The sequence below is a fragment of the Nansenia antarctica genome, assembly GCF_963989245.1.
Source record: "Nansenia antarctica genome assembly, chromosome: 2".
NCBI lineage: Eukaryota > Metazoa > Chordata > Actinopteri > Argentiniformes > Microstomatidae > Nansenia > Nansenia antarctica.
This window is the reverse complement of record NC_137675.1, coordinates 74,319,227-74,334,226: the sequence shown is the minus strand read 5'-3', so window position 1 is coordinate 74,334,226 and position 15,000 is coordinate 74,319,227. Positions and strand designations below refer to the sequence as shown.

At 43.3% G+C, this 15,000-nt stretch overlaps 1 protein-coding gene across 1 annotated transcript in view; it reads left to right on the top strand.

Annotated features, from left to right (window-relative positions):
* Positions 1-15,000, top strand: part of LOC308150594 (protein shisa-9) — a gene marked incomplete at both ends in the record, with an annotated part of 66,366 nt that overhangs the window by 319 nt on the left and 51,047 nt on the right. Inside the window, one exon of the mRNA XM_080523409.1 lies at positions 1-223. This exon is cut by the window's left edge and continues 319 nt beyond it. Coding sequence (XP_080379535.1) covers positions 1-223 — 223 coding nt within the window. The remainder of the gene's footprint in view (positions 224-15,000) is intronic.

Sequence of the window (15,000 nt, the reverse complement as noted above, 5' to 3'; positions counted from 1 at the left end):
TGGACCAGACGTCCTGCAACAACTACGACACGCCAGTCTGGGCCAACACGGGCAAGCCTGACACGCCCGTCACCGAGGTGAGGGAGGAGCCGGACCGCGACCGCACCCACATGATCGTGTACATCATCTGCGGCGTGGTGGCCATCATGGTGCTGGTGGGCATCTTCACCAAACTGGGCCTGGAGAAGAGCCGGGGAGGGCAGACGGACATGACCAACTCCAGGTAAGAGAGAGAGAGAGAGAGAGAGAGAGAGAGAGAGAGAGAGAGAGAGAGAGAGAGAGAGAGAGAGGGCATGGGGGATGGGGGGAAGGGGGAGATGTTTGTGGTTGGGGATTGGGAGAAGAGGGGGAGAAGTGTTAGGGAACACTATAGGGTGATAATGGATGGGAAGCCTGTTCACATGGAGTGGGAGGAGGTGGGTGGGGGGGGGGTTCAGAGTGGTATTTTAGTTTTAGTGGTGGTGGGGGGGGGGGGGCTTGTAGTGGTAGTGGCAACTGCCAACAGCTAATTGTAGGGAATTGAGGGAAAGAGGTGGGGGCGGCTGGATGTGATTGACCATCCTATCGGGTGTTAAGAATGATGATCAACGCACTGCTATAGTATTAGCAGGGAGACAACAGAGGGCATATCTCTGCCCTAGCATGCTACGCATGATAACTGCTGGGATGAGTGGGCGTGTGAGAAAGAGGCAGGGCATCCAGAGCCGTGTGTGTGTGTGTGTGTGTGTGTGTGTGTGTGTGTGTGTTACCCGAGCTCTCCGCTATCCTCTATATTGATGAGCCCAATGACAAAGGCACTCCGTGGAAGGGAGATGCGCTGGAGCACAAGGATGAGAGGATGAGAGGATGAGAGGATGAGAGGCTGAGAGGATGAGAGGATGAGAGGCTGAGAGGATGAGAGGATGAGAGGATGAGAGGGTGAGAGGATGAGAGGATGAGAGGATGAGAGGATGAGGGGATGAGAGGATGAGAGGCTGAGAGGATGAGGGGATGAGAGGATGAGAGGATGAGAGGATGAGAGGCTGAGAGAATGAGAGGATGAGAGGATGAGAGGATGAGAGGATGAGGGGATGAGAGACTGAGAGGATGAGAGGAGGATGAGAGGATGAGAGGGTGAGAGGATGAGAGAATGAGAGGATGAGAGGATGAGAGGATGAGAGGATGAGAGGATGAGAGGGTGAGAGGATGAGAGGCTGAGAGGCTGAGAGGATGAGAGGATGAGAGGATGAGAGGCTGAGAGGATGAGAGGATGAGAGGATGAGAGGGTGAGAGGATGAGAGGATGAGAGACTGTCAGGATGAAAGGATGAGAGGATGAGAGGGTGAGAGGATGAGAGGATGAGAGGAGGAGAGGATGAGAGGATGAGAGGATGAGAGGATGAGAGGATGAGAGGATGAGAGGGTGAGAGGGTGAGAGGATGAGAGGATGAGAGGATGAGAGGATGAGAGGATGAGAGGATGAGAGGATGAGGGGATGAGAGGATGAGAGGCTGAGAGGATGAGGGGATGAGAGGATGAGAGGATGAGAGGATGAGAGGCTGAGAGAATGAGAGGATGAGAGGATGAGAGGATGAGAGGATGAGAGGGTGAGAGGATGAGAGGGTGAGAGGATGAGAGGATGAGAGGATGAGAGGATGAGAGGGTGAGAGGATGAGAGGATGAGAACTAGGATGAGAGGATGAGAGGATGAGAGGATGAGAGGATGAGAGGATGAGAGGGTGTGACGGTGAGAGGGTGAGAGGATGAGAGGATGAGAGGATGAGAGGGTGTGACGGTGAGAGGCTGTCCAACTGTAATTTCACCTAATTGACCATGGAGTCCCTGGCTGGGGTATTTTCAACCCCGGATGAAGGCATCTTGTCATCCTCAGACAGGAGGGAGAAGGGGGTAGAGATCGAGGCTGGGGGGCAGGGGGGCAGGGGCGCTGGGAGTCGGGCACGAGGGCAGAGGGCGGTATCTTACAGCATATTGATCAAAAGTGCTGACTGGAACCCAACCAGGCAAGACAGCCAGCTACCCCCCTAGCCAGCACAACCATTGATTGACAGAGACCCCAATTAGAAGATTGTGGAAGTGGAGGAACCATAGAATATAGAATGTAGAATTCCAAATGATAATAATGAGGATAGAATTCTAGTTCTATGACTGAGACGTGTAGACATGTAGATCACGTACTGTACAGTGGGCATTGTTTTAACATAAGTAGATGGGTTTTGCAAGCGGCTAATAAGCTATGACTTCCTAGAGTGCTGTAGCTTGTTTAAAGGGAATTGTTTTTGTCTGAAGCCATCTGGTGTGCCGTGTACTGTAGCCTACGCCTAAATTAGAGAGAAGAGATGAAACGTGATAATTATGAGCAAAGTTCAGTGCTTTCATCACGCATAAACAGTTACCTCCTCACAATTTTTAAATATGGATTGAAAGAGACACTGTGCTGTATCTGGGTATACACACATCACTACAGTATTGTTGCATCCTTTTAGGCTGTTGCTATGAATGGCATATCTGGAAGACAGGAGGCTGGAGGAGATGGAAGGTTGGGCCCATTGTAAATGCATGGGATGGAATGAGGCCCGTCCTCTGATTTCTACCTCCACCAGCCTCCCCTGATCTGGAATCTACTGCTTCTCACAATGGCTGAGTGTGTGTGTGTGAGTGTGCATCTTGTGTTAAAGCAAAACGGTGAGTAGGCAAGGCAAGGCAAGTTTATTTGTATAGCACATTTCATACAACAGGGGCAATTCAAAGTGCTTGTATATGAATAGTATATGAATGTACTGTAAGAGTATATGTCTGAGCTTTCAAGGAGTGATTGATTTCATTCAGTATGATCCTCTGCTACTGAATGTAACTGAATGCTGTGCGAAACAATATGTCTGAGTGTGTGTAAGATGAGCTGTACACATTTTGATGTGTAGTTTCATGTTATCAAATGTTGTGAAGCCGACTGCCCCACTCCTCTGCCAGCCCCCCCCACACCTCCCCACTAACACTTCCCACACCTTCTACTCCCCCTCTCCCATGCTCCCGAGTGGCCAAACTTGTTTGTTTGCTTCGCCACAGTCTCCAACACTATGTTGCATAAAAAATGCCGCACAACGATATTAAAAATGCATAATTTCTCTTTTAAATACTCTGATTTCTCCGTGGCTGGTATAGAGAATTATTAATATGCCAAGTCAAGCTAATCTTGTGCATGGTTTAGTCCTGCTACGTGGACGTGGATGCGGAGAAGAGCGGTGGGAGAGAGAGAGGCTTCCTCCCGTTCTCTCCCAGCTCTCCATACAGAAATGGAGCTGCATGGGGATTGGCTCATGCCATCAACTCCCAACGGCCTCTTCCCAAACAGGTTGTTATTATTTTCTGTGTTTCAGTGGCAGAAGATTTTTAAGGTCACACTTTATACACACTTTTACTCAGTGGCGGGCGGTGCATTTCACACCTAGGCCTTCAGTGATGTCCGACACATTCCTACCTGAATTATTCTACCTCTTAATACCATCGTTATGACGCCATGGCTCTAGAAACTAGACAGAAACACAGTATAACCGGGCGTTGCATCACCTTAACATAGTCAGACAAGTACAACAGAGTTATATTAATATTTCCGAAGCATTTTTAATCAATAAATCCGCATTTACAATGAAGAGTGTTAAACTAACATCTTTAAGATCGCTACATTACCCACGTCTGTCGTCTCGTCCACCATAATAGCGACAAAGGGTGCCTTTTTAATCTCCATTTTGATCTCTTCTTCCATCACTTCAGCAATAGCAAAAATCAGGTCGTTTTGTATTTTGCCTGACGTCCCAGTAAACACTTTGTTTGTGGACAGGTGGTAATGTAAATCTGGGTTGTTTTCAGCCAGAAAAGAAAGAAGCTCAACGTAGTTTCCTCTGTTTGTGGACTTGGCGCTTTCATTGTGTCCCCTAAATGAAAGTTATTGTTTACCCAAAAACAGGACACAATCGATCAGTATTATCGATCAGTCAACGAAAGCTTTCGTTGTGAGGCTCCGTTTCCCTGCGCACTTTCAAAAGTTTCACATCTACCGGCATAGTTCCGCATCTCAATAGTGAATATCAATAGTGCGTATCAATAGTGCGTAGCAATAGTGCGTATCCAATCAAAAGACGTGCTGGGTGCTGACATCATTGAGCCTTACAGCAGGCGCCGTTGTTGCTTTTGCTCGCATCTACGTAGGTTTACTAGGTACGCCACAGGTTTTCTCGTTCCAATGTTAAGTTACAGGTCGAATCCGCAGCACCGTTTAATGTGAAGGCGGGCAGATTTTTGAGCCCCCTAGCAACACATTTTGATTGGATAAAAGCTCTAACATAAAGGCCAGCCCTCCAAATCTCAATCGGAGACTGGAAGCAGCGCAACCAAGAGGAAAGCTATGAAATGAAGAGAATAGACTATGGGGAATCATTAATACATATTTGTGGAAAATATATATTAAAATAAAATGTATATTCTGATGATGTTTAGGCCAGCAGAGAAGGCCTTGCTGGCCCTGACGGCACACCACTGCTTTTACTTTATAAGCAAAGAAAGTAAGTGGTTATGTGGTTAGCGTTATTGCCCCATCAGCCCTGTTTGTAACAGGTTGTTATTCATTTTCAGCATTTAGGATTTTTTTATGAAAGGGTATCTATTCAATTTTGTCCCAAGGCTTTATCAAATTTAATTACATGATTTTTTGGCTCATACCTACAAGTGAATTCCGCCTCTTTAATCCTGTATGTATATATTCCATTGCGTCAGCTGGTTTCTCATCTAAGCAATTCAATTAAAGTGCTTTGCTCAAAGGCGCAGTCATAGAATTGGAATATATTTATATGTAAATATTGTACAGTATATTTATAAATGTGGCCTATTTCTATAGGAACAGTAACGGTATGACTCACCGGGGACCTAAATTACACAACCAATCTTTTCATAGTATCCTGTCACACTGCTGTGCATCATAACTCATCAATATAAATATACTTCATAATAATACACTGAATTTACAGCACTTTTTAACAAAACCAAAGGAAAGCAAAAAAATGTTATAATAATAATTTAAATTTAAAGCTGCTCAGCTCATTTTTCAATGATAAAATAAAGACAGAGAAAACATGATTGATTATAAACAGTATGTAAAGGCAATAACTAATCAATATTTCTAACCAATTAAAATGGCAACAATTGCAGTTGCCCAATACACAAAACTGTACGTTCCAAAAAATTCTAATGATAATGAGTATTCGTTGATACTCTACACTAATTATATTTTTACCTCTTTTTAACAAGGTCTTCGTAAAACAACAGCTCCTCCAAAACAACAGCTCATGCCATCTTATAATTCCCTCCACGCTTAATCCGAAGCCAAAATAAACACTTTGATCCCAAGAAGAAGTGGAACAAGAAACACAATTTCTTCCCTCTTTCCTCTGGAGCAGAATCACAAACCAACACTAATCTCCATTTGATTCATCTTGTTGAGCTCACACATTGGAGGGGCAGAAGTGCAAAAGAAGAGGACTTGAACTCATGGAGGGAGCGTGTCTGCAGGAGGGCCTCTGTCGTCCTGTTGTCCCATGAGGCAGTGGGGGGCCGTCTATCGCTTAACCATGTTTACACGGCAGGGTACTGAGGGTGCTCTGGTGTCCCATAATGCTCTACTGGAAAAAAGCAGAGGCCTCAGACAGTGACTCACTGACAGAAACAAGCTCTGGTCTGATTTGTGCACAACTCCGTGTCTATACAGTATCAGGATGTGTGTGTGTGTGTGTGTGTGTGTGTGTGTGCGTGCGTGCGTGCGTGCGTGCGTGTGTGTGTGTGTGTGTAGGCTTAAATATGGAAACTGTAGAGAGGAACTGGTTGGAGAGGAAGTCATGCAAGTTCCTCTCCAATGGCCGTTGTTGTGGATCTGGTGTGGACACTGTGTTGGAAAACTGACACAGATTCAGGTTCAACATCGGTAATGTTTCCATTATGGGGCATTCATGCAGACATGCACATCCATCTGTATTTACTGGGGTCATCCACCTGCTCACACACACACACACACACACACACACACACACACACACACACCTATATCTACACACACCAACACATGCACATGTTTATACAGCAGGTGGTCTCTAGCCTTTCCTTTACCATTCAGGTTTCATGTCTCTCCTTTCTTTCAACTTTTCTATTCTCTCTATCCCATCATCTAATCTGTCTCCCCTGTACTCCTCTATCCCTGTGTGGTGCTGTATCCCTCACTCAAGATCAGGGGCACGGCCCGCATGGCAATCATAGACAGGGTGTGTGTGTGTGTGTGTGTGTCTGGGTTTCCGTTAACCGGCAATTACCGGTCTTTGTCCGGTAAAATTTGGTGAAGTCCGACAAATGGAAAAGTCGTCGGACATATTGTCCGGTGAAAATAATTCCCTTTGAATACAATTCGCTAAAGCTGGCTGGGTGCGTTCGTAAACACGCTCTGGAAATCCGATCAGCACTCGCGGAACGCCTCTCGTCCAATCGAACGACTCGGTCGCTCTGTGACATCGAAGCCAGCGTGCGCTCCAGCGCTCTCAGAGCGTGTTTACGAACGCACCCCTAGAAGTTTCCAGCCAGCTAGCTGAAGCTGCTACACACACCAGAGCCATGGCGACCGAACGGCAAGTTAAACAACATACTATAAAAGTGACATTGTTTTACTCATTACTCATACGTTTGTTGTCATTCGGCGGTGCTAATAGTCGCTTTCTTTTTTAATTTATTTTATTTATTTTATTTTAGCAGTTTCCCCGAAAGTTAAGTGTTTGTTTTTATATCACTATTTGCACTTCTGGTTAGATGCTAAACTGCATTTTGTTGTCTGGTACTTGTACTCTGCAATGACAATAAAGTTGAATCTCACCTAATCTAATCTAATCTAAAATAATCTAAAATAATCCCATCACTATTACTCCCTATTTTCATCAGTGTTTCAATCCTTGAATCTGTGATGGAAATCAAGCAAAGCCACTTCAAGTCTGACTTCCATGGTACCTGGGAACGCGTTGTCGGAGAGAAACGCCCTCTGTACAAAGGACCTACTGACCAAAATCCCTGTTCCCCGTAGCCTACATGCTTGCACTGTTACTGTTCAATAAAATGTTATACATCTAGACATTGTGGTATTTCTTTATATACGTATCCCAGACTGCCTATCAATTGTTTCTCAATAAACAGTTATGTTCTTCCCATTGTCATACTTCCGAGCTAAACGAAATGCCTTCCCAACCAGCGAGACTTATAGAAATGACGTTGTTTTATTGATTTAAAAAAAAAAAGGGTAAAACTGTAAAGAGAAAATAGAAAACTCACATTAATCCCAAACAATTTAACAAACTTCAGTTAACGTAATGTGGAGTCCGTTCATTGATCGATGCTGTCTGTTCAGTTCCCAGTGAGGCGCCCGTTCAGCGCTGGACCCGTTCAGCGCTGGATTTGACGCATGGCATAGCGCGCATGCGTCAAATCATGTTATATTATTATATATTATATAGCTCGCATCTAATCGTATCGGATGAGAAATAGACATTAAATGGCATATATAGGCCGCTACACAACAGTAATCACCGCGACAAACAGCTATATTAGATTTGGAGACGGAAAAAAATATGATTTTGAAAAAAAATTTTTTATTATATTTTAATATGATGACCGGAATATATCACGTTTGTCCGGTAAATCGAATTCTTCCCGGACACGATGTCCGACGGCAAATTTTTCTAACGGAAACCCTGGTGTGTGTGTGTGTGTGTGTGTGTGTGTGTGTGTGTGTAGCTTTAAAGTGGTTTTTATCTCAGGGCTGTCCTGGGCTTAGTGGGGCACCCTCTAGAGAGAGGGTAATGAGCACTGCATTAGTCAGAGCCTCCTTCACACACACACACACACACACACACACACACACACACACACACACACTCACCCACACACACACAAAAGGACAGTGTTTAGCGACAGGTAAACAACAAAATTCAGCAAAATAATAACAACACATCCAACGCATTGGAGTGGGTGTGACATCACTTAGAACTCCACACCACTCCCCTGTGCAGACAGACCAGCACCGAAACAGAGAGGGCTGCAGAATACTGAGGGACAAATAGGCTGCAGTGTCTCCCATCTATCCCTCCTCCTCCTCCTCCTCCTCCTCCTCCACGGCACACTGTATCATCAGGGGGAGGGACTAAACCCACACAGCCTAGACAACCTAGACAGCCTGTTGGGGAAGCTACTCTCTAAAATATACCATATTGAACTGGATTACCCATTATTTTAAAAGGAAAGAAGGTGAACTACACTGAAGCTAAGCTTGAGAGGTTTGTAGTAGTTTGCCAAAGTAAAGCTGCTTTGAACAAGTGGCTCACTACACTGAAACTACTTCATCCAACACACAACAGTCAGTTACTGAAAGATGTCTCCACTCCATGTGAAAGAAAGTGTGTGATTGAAATGCTCTGAAACCACTGAGAGAGAACATAATGGTGGGGTGGAGCAAAGGGGGAGACCCGTAGGCAGCGAGGCAATAAAAAGTAGGGAAATTGACTTACAAGTCCAATCTTTTTTTGTTTTCTTTTGGAAAGATTTAGTGAATAGTGACAGAAGTAGTTAACTACTGCAAACACTTCTAGGATTCGATTTTCTATTTAACTACCACCAAGCTACTGCAAAATGCAGTTAAACTGATAGTTGAACTACATATAGTGAAACTACTCCACAACACTATAGATTTACACTCATATACAGTCAGAATAATTTCATAGGCTACAGTAATTTGAGTTTCTGGCATACAGCAGGCCTGTCACAGAACAGCAATGCTTCACCTTTAAAGGAACAGAAACATTGAAAAGTGCTGACATGCATTAATAGCACCACTTGTGACATTCAGGTGTTTTTGCTGACATGGTGAATAGCACTATGGCATTGTGTGCTACAATAGTACGGTTAATATTCCATTGTCCTGTAGTGTAGTGTATGCACCACTTGTGACAAGGTGTGAGATGGAAAGTGTAAGGAAACAAACAGGGTGTGAGATCTACTACCCCCCTGCACTGTTTCTCCTGAGACATCTACTTGTCCTGAGACATCTGCATACGTCGCTACTACTACTTCCCCCCTATACTGTTTCTCCTCTGAAACAAAAAAAGCATGACGACTGCCAATGGCCCCAGGCCTGAGCATAGATTACTTTTTCCTGCTATGACTAGTGGATAGCTGATTTACTTACTTAGTTAAATGTATTGATTGTAAGTCGCTTTGAAATAAGGCATCTGCTAAATGCCCCCCAAAAATATGGAGACTCTAAGGATGCAGGGTTAACATTGGTCAACTTTCCCAATGAGGGATTAAACAACTTACTGGCTCCTATATACGTTGAGGTTTGTGGTAAACAATGATGCATATTTAACATGGTGCATTAACACCTAACACCTTACCTATGTGGTACATGTATAATGGAAGAGGTTGACAAAGTGTTTCTGTGTTTCAGCGATAGTGTGTCCAAAATACACAGTGTGTGTGTGTGTGTGTATGTGTGTGTGTGTGTGTGTATGTGTGTGTGTGTGTGTGTGTGTGTGCATGTGTGTGTGTGTGTGTATGTGTGTGTGTGTGTGTATGTGTGTGTGTGTGTGTATGTGTGTGTGTGTGTGTGTGTGTGTGTGTGTGCGCGCGGCAGGAACATGCAGTCCAGCACAGATCCCATTTTCACTCCAGTGGGCTTGGTAATGGCTGCAGCCAGTGTGGAGTGACACTGTGGTCTAACCGCAGTGACAGAAAATCAACTGCTAACTTGTAGCTATTTGCTCAAGCGAACTCAGTACCAAGCACTAACAGTGTCTCTCTGCCTTCCTCTTACTTACTAAACTGGCTACCCCCAAACACATCAACCCCCCCCCCCCCGGCGCATCCTCTTCCCCCGCCCTCCTCCTCCACATCTCTCCCCCCGTCTCAGTAATCACCGTGGTCCTTATCGTTCCCACCATCGGGCTCAGGAGGAGAAAACAACGCAGACACAAAGAGAGAAACAAGAGAAAGATGAGTATCAGTGATGGGGAACTGTGTCTCGCTCAGATATCTTGGGGGGTGGAGAGCGGGCGAAGCAGAGGACGCTTCTTTATTTTCCCTTTCATCTATTTCACATTACCTCCCTTCACCCCCCCTCCCTCCTTCATTCTCATTCTTCCTCTCTCTCTCTCTCTCACTTTCTCTCTACTCTCTCTCTCACTTTCCCTCTCTCTCTCTGTCGCTCTGTCTCTCTCTCTTTCCATTCCAGCCTCCTCCTCTACTCGCTCATCCTTAACTCCTCCGTGATGTTTGGGAAGCCAGTGTGACTAAAGGCTTTTGTGAGCCCAAATGGTGTGTAAACGGTTGCAGTGACAGACCCGTTAGGTCTAATTTGCTGTGGTGGAAGGAAACAGGGTGACCAGGGGCCGACCCCACTGGGGAAAGGACAGGCTGGTCGGTGCTGGAGCTGTGGCAAAGACTGTTGGTTTTTCACCAATTGTACCAGGTTTGCCTAATTTTAAAGGTAAAATGAGGTGAAGAAAGAGTGGGAGCGGGAAAAACAAAGGGGGGACATAAAGGAAGTGAGACAGAGAGAGAGAGAGAGAGTGAGACCCTAAACTCCACAAATCTCTTGCAAAAGCAAACACTGCATTCAATAATAATAATAATAATAATAATGCCTGTTTGAGGTTCGGATGTTAGTGTTAAAGCGGTAGAGTAAAACTGTATTGCAAGAAACCTGGTATTGTAACAGGAAATGCACTTCTCCTGACACATCACAACATCGGAACGTCAAACACAATGATCAAAACCTGAAACTGGTGTATTTTATCTCACACCAATTCTTCCCAATGACAAAGACATTTCTTGCTTCTCACTCATTTTGCAGCTCTACACCACATAGTTAACAAAACACTAAATACAATTCTCTACATTATTGGCACAATCTTCCTTGATAAAATCTCTTGTGTTCACATGGAAAACACTACCATTCAGAATGCTTAACTCAAACCACCAATCACACAATTAGACTCCTCATATGGGCAAACGCCTATTGCTTTTGAATTAACTTCAGCAATAAAAGGTGAGCTCTTCTATGTTGGAGAACAATGGATGCCAACTTTGCAGAGAAAGGTAGAGCGAGAGGTGTGAGAGTCAGAGGAGGACAAGCAAGAACAAGAGGACAACCAAGACTACGACCTAGGAGAGCAATTGCCTCTGATGAGATTTGGGCCACTTTGGTTGACCACGTTGATGAAGTGGGTTTCTACCTTGAAAAAAGGACGGCAACAGGGAAGGAACGTCATCGGCCAGCATGACATTGTTGAGGCTCCTGGCCAGCGCGGGTGGAACATCACCATGTGCGCAGCTATGAATCACCAAGGTGTCCTCCATCACCATTCAACCCTTGGCCCCGACAATCTCATCACTTTTCTGGACCCACACGACACAATATCCTCACCCCAGCCGAGCAGATGGATAGCCCAGAGCAGCCCAGGTACGTTGTCATCTGGGACAACATACGTTTCCACCGGGCTGCTCTGGTCCGCAACTGGTTCATCTACCACCCAAGTTTTTCCGTTCTTCATCTGCCATATTCTCAATTTCTCAACCCTATTGAGGAGTTCTTTTCAGCTTGGTGTTGGAAGGTATGAAGCCTAATTTTCCTGCAGAATATATATATATATATGTACGGTACATGTGGGAAAACTAGGGTTAGGGTTAGGTGCTAGGGTGCTAGGGTTAAGGTTAGGGTTAGGGGTAGGGTTAGGGTTAAGATTAGGGTTAGGGTTAGACATGCCAGCACGTACCAAGTCGATGTAGCACCTAACCCTTACCCTAGTTTTCCCACATGTACCGTATTCCCACATATTACAGTACAGTGACAGGGTTACAGTAGTTTACAGTAGTTCTGTGCGTAACCAATGAAATAATGTTTCTAATGTTCATACAGTAGCCTACATGCACAATGAAGACCTTGTTTTCGTGCGAAAACAAAAAATGTGTCTTGACATTCAGCTTTTGTTGCAAAAAAATGAAAACGAGGAGGACAACAACTTTTTAAAGGATCCAAAACGCCAACTGCCACCTCTCGGAGTCCGATTAAAATAGGTTTCTGCTAAACTCTGGCTATATCCTAGAAGACTGTATGGACCACATTTTTATAACTTATACCATATCTAACCATTTATCGTTGTCTTCTGTACCAATGTGTGCAGAATAGTTCAAATGTCCAAAATAGTGATCCAAAATAATTAATTCAAATTAAAGAACTTTATTCAAGAGACAATTTAAATAACAAGACAAAAACTGGGTGAAAAAAGATTTTAAAAGCAATAGATCCAAGTCCAATCTCAATCGGACTTGGTCAACTCATCAATCATTTGACGGAAGGCATCCACTTCTGAGGTCATAGGGGAAACACTTTTTTCATGTCTACACTTTTCAATGTCTGGGTATTCTTCCCCTTTAGCCTCAGGGACAGCTTCAATTTTAGTTTCCTGGAAGGAAGATAGAAATGGGTTATGACAACACTAGACACAACTGACTAATGATTTTTGATTAGATTTTTAATGACCTGTGTCCCAAGAATTCTGTTCTTCTCTTGGCCTTTAACTGCAGTAGTTGAGGTGATCTTGTTGACAGACCCCAAAGTCATTGGGGTCTTCAAGAGGTTTTCTGGAAGGATATTTCATTTGCAAACATGCACTAGTTAAGCAATTAAGTCATTGATGCACTGTGTAGACAACCATCAATACCGTGTGGAATCCACAAGTTAATGTAAACTGTTGTACCTGGAGCAGATTGCATCTTCAAGCTAGGTGTAAGTAGACTTGCATTCTCTCTGTCTGCAAAGGTTATGGAGTCCATATTTCCTGTAGTGAACATCAGAAACTCGCATTATATTAACTTTTTTGTGTGCAGTAACTCTACCCAATAGCAATACATTGATTGTCTAGCCACAGATCCATCACTGACAGACAAACGCTAGCAGTTGCAGCCACAAAAGCTCACTACCGTTATTTACATATTATACAACAGTTAGTTCCGACCAAGTAATTTGATTGGACGAGAGGCATTCCATGAGTTACGATACAGTATAACAGCACTGGGACTTTTAACTATATGTATCACTCCGCCGCACAGGTGTTCTACTAAATGACTGTTACTAGGCAACAGTCCATTTGAAGTTCAGTTGCGGAACTATTTTTTGTTTATTTTTATGATTAAATAAACAAACAAATCATAATCTGTTGTCGCTTATTACTGTTAACTACAGTTTTTTACGATTGCTAACTCACCATGTTCAATACTGAAACCACAGTTTCACAACTCTTCATACAGTCAGCAGAGCAGAAACCCATGTGAACAAAACTGTGACTCTTTCTCTGTGATTTGTGCATTGCTTTCATACAGAATGCATTCAATGACTACGTTCTCCAAATGCCATAACACTTCTCTCATTCAAACTCCCCCACTTGCTAAATACTATGTATTTGCAACACATTTTTTCATTGCTATCATACTGTGTTCAAAACTCTGAAGAACACATTAAAAACTGAATTATTTGGTGCAATTTTGCAGTAATCATATTCCTATCATATATGACAGAAAGCTCGCAATAAACTGTTTTTTTGCACAGTGTTTGAGTGTGCAGATGCTGTTATTTTGCACTCTATTGATACTCTTCAGTTCCAGAACCTCAGCAAAGTCTTATAACGGATGAGTGGTGGTATTTTCACTATTTGCAGTAATCATATTGAAATGTCTAGAAAATATTACAGTAGCAGAATATATACAATGAAATGAAATAGACTAGATGCATTGCCTGGCAAGACATTAGATGTGACCAGATGCAGACCAGAGGGTGGACCAAAATCCTCAGGAGTGAGACATATTTGGTGTGATTGCTATTGTATTGTAGGCCTGGAATTTCAGTTTTTCTTTTTTATTTGAACTTTGCATCTTCCACTTTATTTTTCACTTTTCATTTTACACAAGTAAATGTAGTGTACTTTGAAGTAAATGTACCGTAACTTACTTTCTGCAAAGATACTGAAAAAAAAGGATAAAACAGAATACATAGAAGCAAATGATAGAATAAAGAATAGAAGCAAATTGCGGCATTTCTGATTCATTCTTGTTGCCTACAAGTTGTACAGTCAACTATTCTGTCTATGATTACTATAAATCAAACCATTTTTATAATGAAATATTCATTCTTGTGAAAATCATTCAAACTATGTAATGCTCCCTGTTGTTAGTGTTTTGTAAGTCAGAATGTTATGAATGACAGTGTATGCTTCTGAGTGAACATTGTTGACAGTGTGTGGTTGAACGAGCTTCTTTTGAGACATGAATGAAGTCATTGGCCAACATGAGTGTTACGAATGCAGACTGTATGAAGAGTTGTGAAACTGTGGCTTCAGTATTGAACATGGTGAGTTAGCAATCGTAAAAAAACTGTAATAAATCTCGCTGTAGAACTGTTGTATAAAAGCAATATCATACTCGAGGTCGTGCTGTTGTTATACTGAATATCACGGCTGTGATTGTCGTGCTGATATTCAGTATACTCCCTCTCGTGTGATATTGCTTAATGATCAATGCTCTCGAAAAGAGAAAGGTTGAAAATCAACAAGCCAGAGTTCGTAGTTGGCTGACTGGCTACCCAGCTAGCTACCCAGCAAGACGGCTGCTTACTAGTGTGGTAGAAGCTAACACGTTAGCTAGCAAACCCTGGAAAAAGCTGGCTAGCCAGACTATCATTTCTTTGGTTAATGAAAGGGTAGTGTCAACGACTTTGGTATACTACTATATAATATATACATATATAGTTATATATACATAATAATAATATAATATATACATATATAGTTCATATGATCTTACCGTTGTCAACGACTTTGGTCTTCTACTAGTTAGTATGATCTCACCGTTGTCCTCAAGCTGCGTGTTCGTCGTC